This window comes from Bufo gargarizans, chromosome 6 (genome assembly GCF_014858855.1).
Source record: "Bufo gargarizans isolate SCDJY-AF-19 chromosome 6, ASM1485885v1, whole genome shotgun sequence".
Classification (NCBI taxonomy): Eukaryota; Metazoa; Chordata; class Amphibia; order Anura; family Bufonidae; genus Bufo; species Bufo gargarizans.
The window spans coordinates 85,499,702-85,518,372 of record NC_058085.1 but is presented as its reverse complement, the minus strand read 5'-3'; the positions used below and the strand labels follow the sequence as shown (position 1 = coordinate 85,518,372).

General features: G+C 41.2%; 1 protein-coding gene across 1 annotated transcript in view; it reads left to right on the top strand.

The window, feature by feature from the left end:
* The window catches only part of PTPRT (protein tyrosine phosphatase receptor type T), a 374,586-nt gene that overhangs the window by 159,949 nt on the left and 195,966 nt on the right, over window positions 1-18,671 (top strand). The window contains exons 2-4 of the mRNA XM_044296567.1: window positions 2,315-2,440; window positions 2,569-2,834; window positions 12,351-12,432. Of these exons, the coding sequence (XP_044152502.1) occupies window positions 2,315-2,440; window positions 2,569-2,834; window positions 12,351-12,432 (474 nt within the window). The remainder of the gene's footprint in view (window positions 1-2,314; window positions 2,441-2,568; window positions 2,835-12,350; window positions 12,433-18,671) is intronic.

Sequence of the window (18,671 nt, the reverse complement as noted above, 5' to 3'; positions counted from 1 at the left end):
TGCAATTTGGTTTTGTATTTTAAAGCGACCCTCCAGTTCAGGAGAAGAAAAAAAAACATATTTACTGGGAAGCAAACTTACACGGTGATCTCCCTTTCCTCTTCTTCGATGCAGATCCTCTATTTCTCAGGCCACTATTCTACTATTCAAGATGTCCGTACCACTTCACATTGTACATCGTTAGCCCAAGACCTTTCCTACCTGTCCAGTCCTGCTCCTGGATTGGCCAGCTTCTGCTCATGTGAGTAGTGTTGGCCAATCCAAAGGGAGCAGGAGGTGTGTTGGGCTACCAAATGCACATTATGCATCATATAGTCTGAGAAGTGATGTGGCCATTTTGGATGGCAGAAGAGGAGCTTGGGTATTGGTATATAAAAGATTAAAGTGGTTAAGGCTACTTTCACACTAGCGTTCGGCTGTCCGCTCGTGAGCTCCGTTTGAAGGGGCTCACGAGCGGACCCGAACGCTTCCGTCCAGCCCTGATGCAGTCTGAATGGATGCGGATCCGCTCAGACTGCATCAGTCTGGCGGCGTTCAGCCTCCGCTCCGCTCGCCTCCGCACGGACAGGCGGACAGCTGAACGCTGCTTGCAGCGTTCGGGTGTCCGTCTGGCCGTGCGGAGGCGTGCGGATCCGTCCAGACTTACAATATAAGTCAATGGGGACGGATCCGCTTGAAGATGTCACCATATGGCTCAATCTTCAAGCGGATCCGTCCCCCATTGACTTTACATTGAAAGTCTGAACGGATCCGCTCAGGCTGCTTTCACACTTAGAAAATTTTCTAAGTTATTAATGCAGATGGATCCGTACTGAACGGAGCCTCCGTCTGCATTAATATGATCGGATCCGTTCAGAACGGATCCGATCGAACGCTAGTGTGAAAGTAGCCTAACTCATTAAAGTCATAGACAGCATATTCCTAGATTATGGCTTTAATGTTCGATTGGTGAACTTCTGACAGCTGTAACCAATGTCTCTATAATGAGTCGACTCCCTATGGCTCTGGTTGTTTTTTTTTTTTGGAGGCCACATAGCCTATTATAGTCAATGACAGACCACTAAGCTACCAAAAATGTAGGCATGACCAGGGGGTTGCTATAGGGCATGCAGAGATAACAGCTGTATCTGAGTCCTGATGCCTAAGGGAGCCCAAACATATACCTGTCTTATAAATGACATATGGTAGGTGAGCCGCCCTCATTACGCCTCTGGGCTCCTATAACTAAAAACATAACTCGTTAATCTTGTTTCATTTAATTCTAAGTATATATGTACATTTAGGGAATGGGGAGTTACTCTTTGAAGGAGTGGACATCAGGCTAGACAGGGGTTTGTAATGCTCCATGTCTACATCACTAAAATCCTGACCTGAAACGCAATGTGTAAAAGATATTGGCTCCCAAAATGGGCCTCTAGAAATGTCCAAAGCATCCAGATGTTTGATACTTTATCTAGCTGGATGATGAGATTTGGTCACCATCACATAATATTGGTTACATGATCCCAATGATACATCCCTAAACAGAGGTTTTTTTCAATCAATTCTCAGTCTTTACTGATGATAAGCCAATGCTTTCAGGGCTTCTTCTCTACCTAAGTAAACATAAGGTTTACATAAAGGGAATGTGGGATCAGAAAATTATCTATTGTTTAAATCACTTTTTTTATGTTAAGCATAGCTTTTTTAAGAATTCTTGATGATTTAAAAAAAAATTGATGTCCCTATATATTTTTTTGTAAAAGAAATCATAAAATCATGCACTTCACATTGTCTACTAGACCTACAAATGTTAAGACTTCCTGTCTTTTGAGAGCAGCTAGATGGTCCATAGACACAATGGACGAGATGGAACCCCTTTAACTTCGATGGGAGAGTTTTCTAGGCATGTTTTGTGACCTGTGCAGAGGTCAGGAAGAAGCTAAGCTGTGATATCACCTATTATGAATTGTGGATTTTGTATTATCTGTATAGAGGTGTTACTTGTCATTGTAATTTCACCTATGATGATAATGATAACTACTGAAAAGTTATCTGTACAGAGCGGGAAATCGTGACCTATTATTAGCCAATGTGAAGCTTGTAGGATTATATACATTTCAATTAAAAACAGTGACATGGAAAATAAATAAAAAATAAACTCATCAAGATGAAAATATGTTTTATGATTTCAACAATAGGTCATTTTCTGATGACTCATTCCCTTTAAGTGCTATCTAGCGAGTTTCTTTTGTAATTTTACATAATTATTGAAATGCCAATGCATATTCTTGTTTTCCTTTCTTACTTTGACCTTTGATTCTGTTTCTTCTAGGTGGGTGCACCTTTGAAGAACATTACAGCAATTGTGGATACAGTGTGGCCCTTGGAACTAATGGATTTACTTGGGAACAGGTCAACACATGGGAGAAGCCCCCACTGGACAGTAGTGTTCCAACAGGTAACACTTATCAATCCTTTTTGCATCCTCTGCAATTTCTTATTCCTCCCACCCACCTGCTTTATCTATTTTGTATTTATCCTACTCTAATTTTCTCTTTTTTCTGTACAATTTATTATTTTGTTTAGGGTCGTTCATGTTAGTTAACAGCACGGGGTTTGCCACCGGACAGAAGGCTCACCTACTCCTACCTGTACTTAAAGAGAATGATACTCACTGTATTGACTTCCATTACCACATGTCTGGCCGCACAAGCCCTGGTTCTTTGAACGTCTATGTAAAAGTGAATGGTGGACCACAAGGTAACCCAGTATGGAATGTATCCGGGATGGTGACAGAAGGCTGGGTACGAGCAGAACTGGCAATTAGTACGTTCTGGCCCAACTCTTACCAGGTAAGTAATATACTGAAGACAAACTTGTAATTACTTACATGGTCTATAAGTGTTAGGCTGAATTCACAAAAACATTCCAAAATCAATGCACGTGAACATGGTACAAAGTTGCTTAGGCCTAGTAATTCCAAGGAGTTCCAAGAAATACATACTCTTACTGCTACATGATAGACTAGTTTGGGATTATCTGCTGGTTGTCGTTGTTGGCACCATATGTTCAGACTTTAGGCAAATGTGATCTGTTATGGCCCACAGCAGCACCTGTCCTGCTGGTGGGCATGGCCACCACCTTGTTAACTTACTCCAGAGCTGCAGGGATCTGACGGTTTGGTACTACCATATACCTCTTCATGCCCAGCGTAGTAGCGATGTAGTAGCAATAGTAGTAGTAGCGATGCTCCTTCTAAGCAGACTGATGCTTGCTTCCTGCCAGCAATGGCTCTGGCTCTTAAAGGGCCAACGTGTGCTTCCCCTAATCTTCTCGAGCCAATGGCTGGTTACACTAGGGTACTTAATGTACCCTGAACAGATAATAAAATAAATCAGCAGCTCACCACCTCCACTTCAATTCATTTAATTACTATTGGTGTACTAATAAATATTTTATACTAATATAATTGTGCCACATTGCTGCACTTTATGCACCCTGTGGGAAGGCAGTTGAACAATAGGTCCTAGTTGTGTCCTGCTAAGATGTGCTGTATTTGTTTGCCTGTTCAGTATACCTGACCTTTACGGGTTCTGTGTTCTGATGTTAACATAGTAACATAGTTTATAAGGCTGAAAATCGTCCTCTGTCCATCCAGTTCAGTCTATTATTCTACAAGTTGATCCAGAGGAAAGCAAAAAAAAAAAAACCCTGTGAGGTAGAAGCCAATTTTCCCTACTTTAGGGGGAAAAAAATCCTACCTTTGCTGACCTTGGCCTGGTTATCAAATTGCACATACTCCACCGGCCCTGACCTCAGCCTGTTCCTGACTAAGGTTGTTGCCTCAAACCCTTGGTTCCCTGAACCAGTGTCTCGTGACACCCGTATGTCAGGAGTCACTTGACCAGAATGTACTCCAAGAGGTGGCGACCTAATTGTTCCCCTGCAGGAAAATACAGATCCCTATACAAGAAAGGATGAACACCTGTGGAGCCACTTAGATAATGCCCTTAGGAGTAGCCCCAAGCCAAATCTGTTTACCTGACAAAGTCTGTTCACACCCCCTTCATTATAATAGAAAACCATAGAAATGGTAAAATAATAATAAAATGGCTTATAACACCTAGCTTTCAAATAAGCATTGATAACTAATATTAATAGAAGTGATATGATCAGTAAAGAGAAAACTTGTTCTGGGTTAGCAGAGAACAGTAATCGCTTTTTTCTCCTCCCCAATGTTATACAGACACCTTGTTGACATTTGCTGATAGTTCGTATAATTTGCTCTTTGCTGTTTGACACATACTCCGAACACTGGCATTTGCACAGTGTGCTTCATATAGGACCTGCTTCTGACGAGTACGCCAGCGTAATTACTATTACACATCAAGTGCTTTACTTCGTTTCAATTGACCTTTAGCACCTACTGTAGATATATTCTTTTATATAATACATCCCAAAGTAAATCAACATTCTTAAAAAGATAGAGCATCAATGCCAGTAGCGCAGAAAACATCACTATATACTTATGCATTGTGTGCATACCGGACACATTATATTGCGGTTTTATCATTTTTTTCCAGTGAATCATAAAATAGTTAATATACCCTTACTTTGTATGCTACTAGATACATCATGGCCTAATCTATCATTGCACTCATTTGTCATGTTTGGCTTAACATCTCATATTTTAATTAAATTAATTGTATACACTTTTATGAACCTTGTGTCTTTGGGGCATTTGCTTACAAAAAAAAAATTACCACTTCTGGCAATGAATTGTCGCTACCGTTATTAAATGTAGGACAACAGTTAGCCACAATCTATGATAAGACAATTGGGTAAGGAGAATAAATTAGAGATGAGCGAATTGATTTTACAATTTGGAAATTCGATCTCTTTTACAATATGTTCTAATTCTTATGAGCCCAAATTTTGTGTGATTTGATTCAAGAGAGTCAAAGAGAAAGAGACTCTTCCCAGGCAATCAGAGCACTTTTGACTGATCATTTGGCAGACCAGAATTGAATTTTAAGAAATTCACTCATCTCTGCCTGGCATACTTCCCAATATTTAATTTCCTGATTTTGGGTCATTTTAAAGGAATTGTCAGAAAATTACATATTATTATAATATTTGTTTTTGTGGTGTTTTTAGGTGACTATTCAAATAAAAAGAAATTCTGTAATATTCCAGCTTTTACACTGGCCACTGGAGAACAAAAAATAGGATGACCTTACCTCTTTCCTGCAGCTTACTTTTCAGCTTTGCTATGTAGACTAGGACAAGGTCTGCAGTGTCACCCCATTATTATTAAATTGTGGGTAACTATTACAGATGTACTGTTATGGTGACGGAGGCCTGGGTAATGCTGGATTGTACAATATTAAAAGATCTACCACATCTCTATGGCAGAGGACTGTGCTCCAAATCTCCCTGAAGACTGTACTAATCTACTGATATTTTGCTAACCAATAACTCCCATTCATTGCAGCAGCCATTGAGCACGTGTTCAGTACCACAGAACAGGGTAACTGTAAAGAGTTTATTGTTAGACTGTTTATTGGTTAATTGAAATGTTCTGATATGTTGTATTTGTCTACTCAGTAGTATTGTATAGATAGGTCTGGGTTAACAGACTTGACTTAGCCCCTTTAGGTTGCTAGGAGATGGACTGGGGTCTGCTCCTAGTCAGTGCAGAGTCTAGTGCTAACAATAGACCTACATGTGCTTGTTCCTCAGTACTAGGCCTCAGCTCATATAACTATCATCTATATGACAGCTATAGATACGGAAGCAACTTTATCCAAAGAGAGAAAGAGAAGAAAGATTAGAACAGGCATCCTCAAACTGCGGCCCTTCAGATGTTGTAAAACTACAACTCCCACAATGCCCTGCTGTAGGCTGATACCTGTAGGCTGTTCTGGCATGCTGGGAGTTGTAGTTTTGCAACAGCTGGTTGGCTGCAGTTTGAGTATGCCTGGATTAGAAGAACCATAATCTGCCAGGCCATGCATTGGAGTCAGTCAACATGGTTCTGTAAAAATGTAAGGCTGATATGGTCTTTGCTACTGTGAGAGGGAATATTAACAGTACGCCCTTCCACACCAAGGCGGTTTGGCCAGCCGTATCTTAATTCTGCATTCCTCAGTCCAAGAATTACAGAATATCTAGCAAAAACCTCAGATGCATGTCTAAGATTTTACAGAGACTCTATTACCATACTGTGCCATTTCACCCACATCCACACTCTTGCCTTGCAACCTGCCAGGAAACTTAACAACAAGGGCACCACTACTACCACCAGGCAGAATCCCCAACACCAGAGTGTGCCCCAAAAGGGTAAACCTTCCTGTCACTGCAAAGAACTAGGAGCGTATTGGTGTGATAATTGCCACAGTGATCTGTGTCTACACTCATCCTTGCCAGAGCCACTACCACTCCCATTCTGCACTAACATACACCCTCTATACAGTTAATGCAGACAATTGAAGAAGGGTCAGATTATTAAGTCCTAAATTAAGACTAGATGAGACAAGAAGAATCTGCAACAATAATTATAATTATTATTTTTAAAGCTTATCTAGGTACTGGTACAGTGCCAAGTGATTGGCGCAAGGCAAATGTGGTGCCCATATTCAAAAAAGGATCTAGGTCCTCCACAGGTAATTATAAACCTAAAGGGTTGGAAAGTATAGTTTGTAATTGTATTGAAAACTGGCTGAAGGATCATGTCCAGAGAATTGTGGTCAATGATTCCTAATCCTAATGGTCCCAGGTTATAAGTGGTGTACTCCGAGGTTCAGTGCTGGGTCCTCTATTATTACATTTATTTATAAGTGATATCGAGGACAGGATTAATAGCACAATTTCTATTTTTGCAAATGATACTAAGCTGTGTAGTACTGTACAGTCTATGGAAGATGTCCATAAAATAGAAGCTGACTTGGACACTCTTAGTGATTGGGCATCAACTTGACAAATAAGGTTCAATGTGGACAAATGTAAAGTTATGCATCTTGGTAGCAATAATTTCTGTGCTTCATATGTCCTAGGGGATGTAATACTGGGAGAGTCACTTCCTGTATAGAGAAGGATTTGGGTGTCCTTGTGGATGGTAGATTAAATTAAAGCATACAATGTCAATCAGCTGCTTCTAAGGCCACCAGGATATTGTCATGCATTAAACGGGGCATGGACTCATGGGGCAGGGATGTAATATTACCACTTTACAAAGCGTTGGTGCGGCCTCATCTGAAATATGTGGTTCAGTTAGGGGCACCAGTCCATAGAAAGGATGCACTGCAGCTGGAAAAAGTACAGAGGAGAGCGACTAAACTGATAAGGGGCATGTAGGATCTTAGTTATGAAGAAAGATTCAAAGAATAAAAAATGTTTAGTCTTGAGAAGAGATGTTTAAGGGGGGACATGATTAACCTGTACAAATATATAAATGGGCCATACAAAAAATATGTCTCTAGAAGCGTCAAAACTTCTTTACTGTAAGAAATGTGAATCTGTGGAATAGACTTCCTCAGGATGTGGTCACAGCAGGAACAGTGGATAGTTTTAAAAAGGATTTAGATGAATTTTTAAAAGTAAATGACATTAATGCTTATGAAAATGTGTAGAAATATGAGTCTCACTTCCTTCTGAGGTTCGCATCCCCACCTATCCCTTGGTTCAACTTGATGGACTTATGTCTTTTTTCAACCGTATTAACCATGCAACTATGTAAAATGGTGTACACTGTATGATAAATTTTGCGTGTATTGCTAGACATGTTAGACACTTTCTTTTTCTTACATCGCCTCTTGGCTGGATTACTTTACACCAGTATTTTGAACCAAAGTAATGGTAAACAGCATTAACAAAGTTGGCGCATTTTACTGCTCGTCTTGGCCATGACCCTTTTTCCAGACACATAAGTCTAGAAGCATAAAAAATTACAAACTTGGCCCAAACCATCTACATCTTTTTTTTTGCATTTCATAATTAATATCCCTAATTATTTCTGCTTTACATAATTAAAGGTGTTGTCTCAGTTCAGCAGCTGGCATTTATCATGTAGAGAAAGTTAATACAAGGAACTTACTAATGTATTGTGATTGTCCATATTGCTTTCTTTGCTGGCTGGATTCATTTTTCCATCTTATTATACATTGCTTGTTTCCATGGTTACGACCACTCTGCAATCCAGCAGTGGTGGTCATGCTTGTACACTGTAGGAAAAAGCACGTGCCTATGTGCACTCCCACGGTCCCAGCCAACAGAGAGGCCAGAGCTTTATCTTATAGTGTTCAAGCACAGTCACCACCGATGGGTGGTCATATTGGAAATGAGCAGTGTATAATGTGATGGAAAAAAGAATCTAGCCAGCAAAGGAGGCAATATGGATAATAACTATACATTAGTAAGTGGCTTGTATTAACCTTTTCTACATGATAAATGAGACAATCCCTTTAAGTTTAAAGGGGCTGTCTGGGCATATAAAAATCTATTAAAAGATTGAAATTAATAAATCTTACTAATATACTTTAAAGTGGCACTGTACTTTCATTAAACTTTTTATATGTTATAGGCAGGGGCGAACTGGGAACTTAAAGCGGCCCAGGAAAAAAGACTAAAAGTTGCCCCATTTTGTAGGCAGGTCAAACTTGACAAAAGACGGGGCAATACAAGTAGGCAGGGACAACATAAGTAGGTGGGGCCAACAATACTGTAGATCGGCACAAGATACTGCCTCAGCAGAACTAAATAACACAGTGCCAATGGTTAGCTGCATAAGCACCTGATGTTCCTAAATTAGTTAATGTTGATAGCATCAGATCACTATGTATCCAGCTGGCACCCATGAGAAGGACTGAGATGGCCCTCTGGGCATCAGCCCACCAGGAAATTTACCTGTAGTGTCTATGGCCAGTCTGCCTTTGGTTATAGGAACATATCAAAAGTTTAGATCGTTGGGGGTCTGAACACTGAGACCCCCACCAATCTCTAGAGCAAGGAGAGAGAAGCATTGCTTAGTGCACTCTCTCTCTCCTCTCTGCACGGGACAGGAGCAAGTCCAGTCCATATCAAATTTCTAATGAGTCCATCTCAAAATTCATTCTTTATGGGACTGCCAGAGATACCTGAGTACAGAACTCAAGCAGTCCCATAGAGAAGGAATGGAACTGCATGGTATATGCTTGCCCAGCCATTTCATTCATTACAATACTTGCTACGTCCTCTTGATTGATGGGGGCACCAGACTAATAGTTATTATGCGGTTGATCGGGAATAATTTCATCCAACCAGAATACCCCTTTGGGCTGCTTTCAGGCAAGCGTATTGACATCCATCAGTATTCTGGCTCAGGATCCAGATGATATACCATCAGGATTGCCTCTATTCATTAACATTACCAACGGATTCTGGAACATAAAATCCGGACTATATGCGCATTGCAATTACACTCGTCTGAAAGCGGCCTTAAGCTCTGCTGACTCAAAATTTGTACACCATTCCTGCAGAAAACCAAACTATTTACTGGTCTCTTCTTGATCATCATCAATCACTTATTACTTAGCAATACCAAAGTGACCCATGTACCTACCATGGTAGCATAGTCGTTCACAGTGGGATAGATGGATAATGGGGCTTGGCGTAGGGAAGCATCCAACTGCTGGTATGCTAATCATGCTTACATTGTATCAGAAACTTGAACTCTCAGAAAAGTTCATACTAACAAGAGTCTACATCCAATTATATAAGCAGCTGGTGCTTTGCAATGATGTTACATTTCCATTTGCAACCCTACCCGCGTTAATTTTGTAAGCCAACAAGGGAAATAAACATGTTATCTGAACAAAGCAAGTAGCTATATAATACAGTGTATCGCTAGCTGTAAAATTACAAATACGCTAGGATATTGCCTCAAGAGGATAAATTGTTTAAAACATCGTCCCGGAAAATCAATTGTTTGTTATAATGCAAAAATAAAAATATAAAACCTTAAGTACATTACTTGTTATCACCAGTGAAACAACATAGCTGCCAACGAAAAGATACACACGTGTACACACATGTAGATAGCTCCCATTATGGCCCCCCACCCCACCCCAGAGCTCGTCTTCTGACAAAGTGCAAAAGTGCAGTAGCCTATAACAATCAATCCGCAATTAGTGTTGATGTATATGCAAGGAGACAGCGGAAGTGAATGTTTGATTGGCTTCTATGGGTTTCTGCACAGCTGTGTCAGTGTTAGAAGATATGTCTCATTAACTGGGATTAAATCACTTAAATTTAGGACATAGTTACTAGCAAAGAACAGGCACGTGAAGCAGCCGCCCTGGCTGTCACGCCACCGTTTTTGATATTCATTTTTCTGCACCTTGTAAACAAGAAACTCACTGTACAAAATGAATGAATATTTACCAGCGAGGTATATATTTATGTGCACCATCTGTACGTCTGGATGTGGGCAGCCCAGTGTGAAGATGCTAGCAATCACCAGTCCTGGAACATGAATCACTAGGTAAGCTGTTAAAGGGGCATCTCCGTTTGGCAATTTTAAGCATTAATTGACAGGAAACAACACGTTATCCCTTAATAATAGTGTTTGTTTCTCTGTAATGCGCCGTTTTCCTGCACTCGACCTCAGTTATGGAACATTTTCCGCTGTGTTGGTTCCCTATCCAAATGGCATCACGTTTGCATCCAGGGGCAGAGTGGCCATAGACCCTACAGGGAAGTTTCCCGGTAGGCCAATGTCCAGAAGGCCGCCCAAGCCTTCTTAATGGCTGCGGGTCAGGCACCGTGGTATTTGGTTCTGCTAGGGTGGTATTTTGTGCTGAACTACGGTATTGCTGGCCCTTCCTACTCGTGCTGACCCTGCCTACTCGTGTTGGCCCTGCCTACTTGTGTTGGCCCGCCTTCTGTCAATTTGGACCCGCCTACAACATGACGTCACTTTTAGTCTTTTTTCCAGGGCTCTCCTCTGTCTACACCTGAGGTGTGGTATGGTTTGAAAGACTCAGCCCTGTATACAACATCATCAGTCACCTTACAGGGCAGTGTTCTGCTCACACTCCTGGACCCTTCCCTGTAGACATGATGTCAGCAATGATGCTGGGGATGTTCACAGAACAGACTTTGAAAATCCACATGCAAAATTCAGTGTTTTTTTTTTTTCGTGCATTTTTTTTCATACTTATTCACGTATTTTTGATGCAGTCTTTTAATGCATTTTAAGCCTGAGGTTTTGTGGCGCAGATCCGTGCCAAAAACCGTGCAGAATATAAAAAGGTAACAAATAAGGCATGAACACATATAAAGGTGATTTTTTTATGTTTTCCCATTCATATCAATGGGAGATTCAGCATGGAGCGTTGCTAAGGCTCAGAATGGGCAACTTTAGAGCAATTTTTCTAATAGAAATGTACGATTTCAGTAATTAATGTACATTACAAAAATGGTTAGTATCACTGCCCCTACACATTACAAAAATAAAAATAAGAATGACAGTTACACTTAAAAAATTCTTACTTGAGACACTAATAGTGTATAACTATAGGATTTGCACTTGCAACTGGGCCCATAAGCCTGGGGCTTATTGTACATCTTGTTCTATAGCATACTGTAGAAATGCTGCCTAGAATATACATATATTTTGTGGGGAGAGTGTGTTCCTAATATTTTAAGACCCTAGCCACAAACCTGGCGGCTAGTGCTGAATCTAGGGGTCATTTTAATGGGGTGGTGCACTGCATACACATATTGATGACTGATCCTCTAATTCAGTAATAACCAATGATATATTTGAGGCAAGAGACATACATTTTTTTCCATTTAAAATATAAAATTAAGCAACTTTGTATTGATTAAAACTATAGCCATATACCTATGTATCTCCATATACTGTATACTTATAGATCTACATATCTGTCTCTATTGTTACAGAGACGTGTGTGTGTAGTCTGATCCCACATTCATGTGCTATTTTTCCCTACCTGTCCTTCCAGTGTCTGAAGCAGGGGTCACATATAAAGAAATGATGGAAATAGAAATAAAAACTCACTAGAGAGTACTGAAATGGTTCATTTGGCCGAGTGCCCATAAAGACACTATCACTGAGCAAGTAGAGACAAAAGGGAAAGATTCCTACTTATATTTATTGGTCTGAGCATTTGATGTATTACATGATGTATCGCATGGTAATTGGTTCTCGGTGCGTCTAGCCTAGGAATGAGTGATGTCAATATGAGTCATGTGGTGCAAACTTTCTCAAAGTCACATTGATGTCATTGATACCGTCTGAGACCTCGGATTATATTCTAATATGGGCAGAACTGCGGATATTACAAACTATCAACTTTCTTTTGCAGATTATAGTTGAAGCTGTCTCTGTTAAGGACCACCCTGGATACATTGCTGTTGATGAAGTCCGCGTTCTGGCGCACCCATGCCGTAAGTACATATATTAATCAGACATGATGACCCTTAAAGTCTTCTATATATTTTTGATCCATGCCTTTCTTATCTTACACATTTTCTGCCATGTCTATGAAAATCATCCTCTTGATCCCTCTTAAGGGTCCTCTTACATGGGCCTATGTTGGGTGAATAACGAGCGCCAATCTAAGATTTTCAAGTTGACCAGCACTTGTTTAAAGTGCCTTTCAGACAGGGCCACATGCTGCTGACAGACAAGGACTTTTTAGGTGCCGCATGAAAGAAGTGATCTCTCAACAAGCAAGCGCTTTGCTCATTTATCAGGTGATTGACTGCATCTTTAGAAGGTCCACTTATCAGGAACTAACATTTATTCTTCATATTTGACCTGATCCTGATCAAGTATAGAAGGACCTTTAGGCAGCTGAATATGTACCTTAGTGTAGAGCAGCCACAAATGCTTTGTCTACGGCAACTTTCACATCTGCGTTTTTGGTGGATTCGGCATCAGCAAAAACGCATCCAGTCAATAATACAACCTTCTGCATCCGGTCAGAACCGATCCGGTTGTATTATCTCCCAAATGAATAAGACAGATCCCGCACTAAAACCATTGTAAGTCAATGGGTGCCAGATCCTTTTTTTTTTTTTTTTTAAACAGATCCGGCACCATTAACTTACATTGTGTTTCATGCCGGATCCGTCTTGATCAACATCCTATGACACACGCATAAAAAAAGCAGTTTTCTGTCCGGCATGGGAACGGAATGCATTCTGGTGCATTCCATTCCCATTTGTTCAGTTTTGTCCCCATTGACAATAAATGGGAACAAAACTGATGTGTTTCCCTCCAGTTTTGAAATTCTCTGCCGGATCTCAAAACCGGAAAGGAAAATGTGGAAGTAGCCTAACCCATATATTTTTGTGCCTTTTCCCTTCCCCCTGGTGGCTTCTGTAGATTTATATTTTGCTCCCTTATGCTTGCTAAGTAGGTAGGCTCTTTGTAGTGTCATGTCAGGGCTGTGAGCTCCGTCCAGCCATATGTCTCCCTATGTTGCGCCCTCCCCCCTCTCACAGCAAACATTGGGGTACAAATACTGCAGCTCAACCCTCTCCTCTTTGTCTTGCATTTACTGTTTTACATTAGGTGTACATTAGGTTTTATGGAGGCTGTGGAGGTGGTTTCTGAAAAATGTTAGTGAGTCAGCAGATAGGTGAAGGTGAACCACTACTACTGAAAGCTGAGGAACCAGCCACTTTACCAGGATAAGAAATTTCATATATTCACATATGCTACCAAGTTTTGCAAAAAATTATAGGAATAGCTACAAAGTTCTCAGTATTCCAACCTGTTCCAGTCTAGCTCAAACTTTTGCTTCCTCTTAGAGTCTATGCAGTCTAACATCCGTAACACATCATTATCTCCCATCTAATTGTCCTTTATGCTCGTGCTCAACTGTCTATAAATACTACACACTTCTCTGTTTTTCCTTCCCTGCTGAATATCATGCTGTGCTCTGTCTCCTGCTAATTTCAATCCTGCTTTATGTTATCTTACATTTAATACCCTTAATATCTGCACGATTCATCCTCTCCGTTCAGCAAATACTGTATTGAGGTGTGATTATAAGGAATATTAGATATTGTAGGGGGCAGATACTTCATAGAGCAATTAACTGACAGTTTGTACCAGCGAATGCAAATAAGCAGTCAGCGTTATAATGAGATAGCATGAGATGTTTTTCTGTATTTTGACTTTTTTTTTGTTGTTGCTGCTTTGATTTGCTAGTTTATTTTTTTTTGTCTTATGCATGTGGAACAATGCAACAGTGTAGAACAACAGGATAGGAAAAACAATGCCCTGGGGTAAGATAGGAAGTATAGCATGTATGAAGGGTCATACTCCATAAGCATGGGTGGGACTTCCAAAAACAAGCAGGGGTGTAGCTATAGAAGGTGGCATATACAGTAATAGGTGGAGGGTTCGATTAAAAATCTTAAAGTGTAACTGTCATTTTAGTTTATTTTTAATATTTTGTAGGGACACTGTTGTTAAACATTTTTTGTAATATACTTAAAGGGCTTCTACCACCAGAAATACTGTTATGTAGCTGACATGTCAGCACTTCATAACAGTATGTTTTTGCCGTTTCTCCCTGCAGCCGTTTTTGGTAAAATAAGCACTTTTATAATATGCTAATGAGCCTCTAGGTGCTATGTGGGCGTAAAATCAGCACCTAGAGGCTCCGTCTACTCACCCTTTATCCCGCCCAGGTCCCCTGTTCTGCCCGCCCCGCTCCTCTTGATTGATGTGACAGTTCGCAGCATCGTTGACGAAATCCTGCGCCTGTGAGTGAAGGCCGCTCTCTTTGTGCCGGCTTCCTCACTGTGACGTAGTCGGCGCAGGCGCAGTGAGGAATCGGGCACCAGGAGCGCATCATTCACTCACTGCGCCTGCGCCGAATACAGGAGTGAACCGTCACATCAATCAAGAGGAGCGAGGCGAGCAGAACAGGGGACCTGGGCGGGATAAAGGGTGAGTAGACGGAGCCTCTAGGTGCTGATTTTACGCCCACATAGCACCTAGAGGCTCATTAGCATATTATAAAAGTGCTTATTTTACCAAACGGCTGCAGGGAGAAATGTAAAAAACATACTGTTATGTAGTACTGACATTAGCGCATCACTAATGTCAGTCAGCTACATAACAGTATTTCTGGTGGTAGAAACCCTTTAATTATGGAAAGATGTTTCTTTTTTGCACTAAAAAACTGTTTGTAAAATGTTTTCTTAGCAAAGCTGTAAATGAGGAGAGTCTGCTAAGGAGAGTCTGTCTTCAGTCTTCAGCATTTTATTGAGTGCTGAAGACACCAATGTGTCACAACTCAGTTAGGCAGGGTGATGGGCAGTGATAGTTAGGGCGCATGCACATAGTCAGGGACTAGGGTGGTGACAAGAAGCAGGCTGGGAGCCTCTGTATGTTGCACACAGGTGTCTTCAGTATTCAGTACAACTAAAGAGAGACTCTTCTTAGGCTACTTTTACACCTGCGCTTTCCCTTTCCGGTATGGAGATCCGTCATAGGATCTCAAAAGTGGAGGAAAACGCTTGAGTTTTGTCCCCATTCATTGTAAATGGGGACAAAACTGAATAAAAACAGAGTGCACCAGAATGCATTTCGTTCTGTTTCGCTGCGTTCCCATGACACACATAAAAGCGTTGCAAGCAGCGTTTTTGTGTGCGTCATGGGATACTGATCAAGAAGAATCCGTCAACACATCCGAAACACAATGTAAGTCAATGGTGATGGATTCTTTTTTTCAGACACAAAAAACCCCAGATATGGCGCCCACTGACTTACAATGGATTTAGTGACAGATCCATCTTGTTCATTTGGGATATAATACAAGTAGCCTTAGCAACACCCAGTTACATCTTTGCAAAGAAGACTCTTTACACCGTTTTCTAGTATGAAGAAACATCTTTTCCTAATAAAGTATTTTACAAAACTATTTAACACCTCTGGGAAAATAAACTAAAATGACTGTTACACTTTAAGCCTGTAGGGATACTTGAAGACTGCTATTGGTGGTTTGTGCTTACTTACTGAGGGATATTTAAGAGGGATAAATGTTTGATCAGTGGCTGTGTGACCTCTGGAACCGCCAATAATCACAACAATGGAGGTCCCACATCTCCTGTTGGAATGGCGTGGTTCTTGAGCATGTGTGCTGCCACTCCATTCAAACTCGGTGGGACTGGCAGAGGTAGCTGAGTGCTGTATTAGGTTATCTTTTAGACTGTGAATCGAGTGGCTATGCACATGCTCAATTGCCGTTCCACTCAAATGGGAGACGTGGGATTCCCATTCTCATGACTCATCGAACCCCCACCAATTATACAACTTATCAGCTGATTGAGTCCTACAACTCTGGTTTATCAGTGGATTTCCTGTGGACAGTCTATTGCAGACCTGTACATATGTATAGAGTCACATATATCAGTCCATGTGCTCAGAAGGACTGTTTCAGGCGACCATAAAATCCAAACCCAATGTGAGTTCAGCCAGTTCCGATGTATCTACATTTTACATGTTGGCATTTTTTAGTTAGACACCATCCATGATAGAACAGAAAGCCCGGGAAAGCAACATAGGGTAGCACAAATAGCACAAATAATTGAGGAGTTGCTCTATCATAGTACTGAGTGAGTTAACTCCAATAAAAATGATATCTCATGAAATCCTCTATAAAACAGAGGATTTCATGTTTTAGTCTCATGGCATAAGATTCAGTGTCTTAATAAGACTGCAGTGATGCAGCGGCGTCTATTAGAGCCTTGGGAGTGGGGATTTCTTAGCACTTGGAAAACCCTTCATTCTAGAGGATATGTGTGATACACAAGCTTATCTCAGCCATGGTTGGCACTCAGAGACTTATAATAATAGTTTGCTCCAACAGCGTAGACAGATTTACAGACCTAATCTAGGCATGTTTGTGCGTAAGGCGTTGAAAACAGACGTCCCTGGTGCCTGTTTATTACTAAAAGTTGAAAGATACAAATCTTGTTGTCTGTGTTCTTGCAAGCAAAAGGGCCATGTAATATTTTCCTGGGCTGGAAACTAGGGAGCAGAACATTTTCTGTTATATTAGGAAAAAGAGATATTAAAAATCGCTGGGAGTAGTTTTAAGACAATACATTCATATATGTCGGTATAACCTGATAAAATGAAACATATGTGTCCTACGTATTAGGAATAGTGTTGAGCGCTGTGAGGAATATGAATCATTATTTACTGGCAGCCATGATTTTCATCTGATTCACTCTTGTCAGTGTACATGCAAAATAAGTTCTCACTTCAACCCTCTGCTTGTCAGATAGCAGAGGTAGTGAACTCCACAGGGGTTCTGGCTTCAAGGAGGCCACATGCATACGAATTCACATCTCAACCAGTCAGCCAGGAACCAAGCTGATATAACAGGAAGAATCTCTCAGCATGGGGTCTCAGCCCTTGCCCAGATCTATTGTTTCCCCCAGACATCATGGAACCGGCGTTTCATAAGGAATTATGAATTGCCCGTCCATCACAGACATAAACCCGTCCATAAACATATTTGTGTCTGTGTGGCCACGATGAACAGGCCCATGGTCTTAGTGTGGTAGTGGGATGCCAGGAAAGGGAGATATACATATCTCCCCACAGAAACCAAATAACAGTACCATGCTTGGACTGTACTGGTAGCTGGAACCCAGGATGATCCATTGGTCCCAGAACCACCTCCATGCAACATTCTGTTCTGGAGCCATAAACTATAATCGGTTTTGTGGTTCATGTGCTGCCAGCTCAGCAGAGGGGAGGTGGACCCCTCCCAGAAGCCAGGAGGGGAGGGGCCAGCTACAGGTTAAAAGGCTTGTGCCGGCAAGTGGGCGGGTCTTTTCTCTGAAAGGGGCCATGTGTTTGGAGAGACCTGGAAACTGCTGACATCACTGCCCCCACGTGACCGCAGTCAAGGACTATTCCACCATCATAACCAAAAGGAACATTCATCTACCCAATAACTTATTTGTACTCTGTGTAATCCTGTTTGTACCATGCTAACTGTATTTGTAACCTCAGACCACTGTATATATTCCTTATAGTGCTATCTGCCACCCAAACACTATGTCAGGCGCATAGCTAGGGGACTGGTAGAGCATTTGTAACACTACCAAACCACAGGGGAAAACACGTGAGGCTCACGGTGGGCCGATGGGTGCAGTAGTTCATGTACTCACAGTTAGCAAATGCCTCCCTGGGCTGGCGTACAATGGATGAAAAGACAGCACGAAATCCTCCAGGGCACTCTCGGGTACAGGGAACACCAGCCAGATGGAGGTTGAGGTGCCCTTGATAGCAATGGGTGTTAGGTGCTTTTGCGGCTAGTCCCCTGGCGTTCGTGACGCCAACCCCGTTAGGTGCAAATGTTGAGAGTATTAGTAGTAAGAATGAGGAGTTGGTTGTTGTAAACCAGTTGAACATTTACTGAAGAATCAATAGTCTCTGGACAGTTGGTACAATTCATCAATGGAAAGCTTTTTATATAGCATAAGTAATAAGTTCACTTGTAATCGTGTTATCAGGCAATGGCAGTTTTCAATGGTGGGATTCTTCTAATGCTGATACTTTACAGGCAAGGATCCTGGTGGTAATCCTAAGTTCATCACTCTTTACAGCACTCTGGCACTGAAGATGCTGATATACAGTATATATAGTT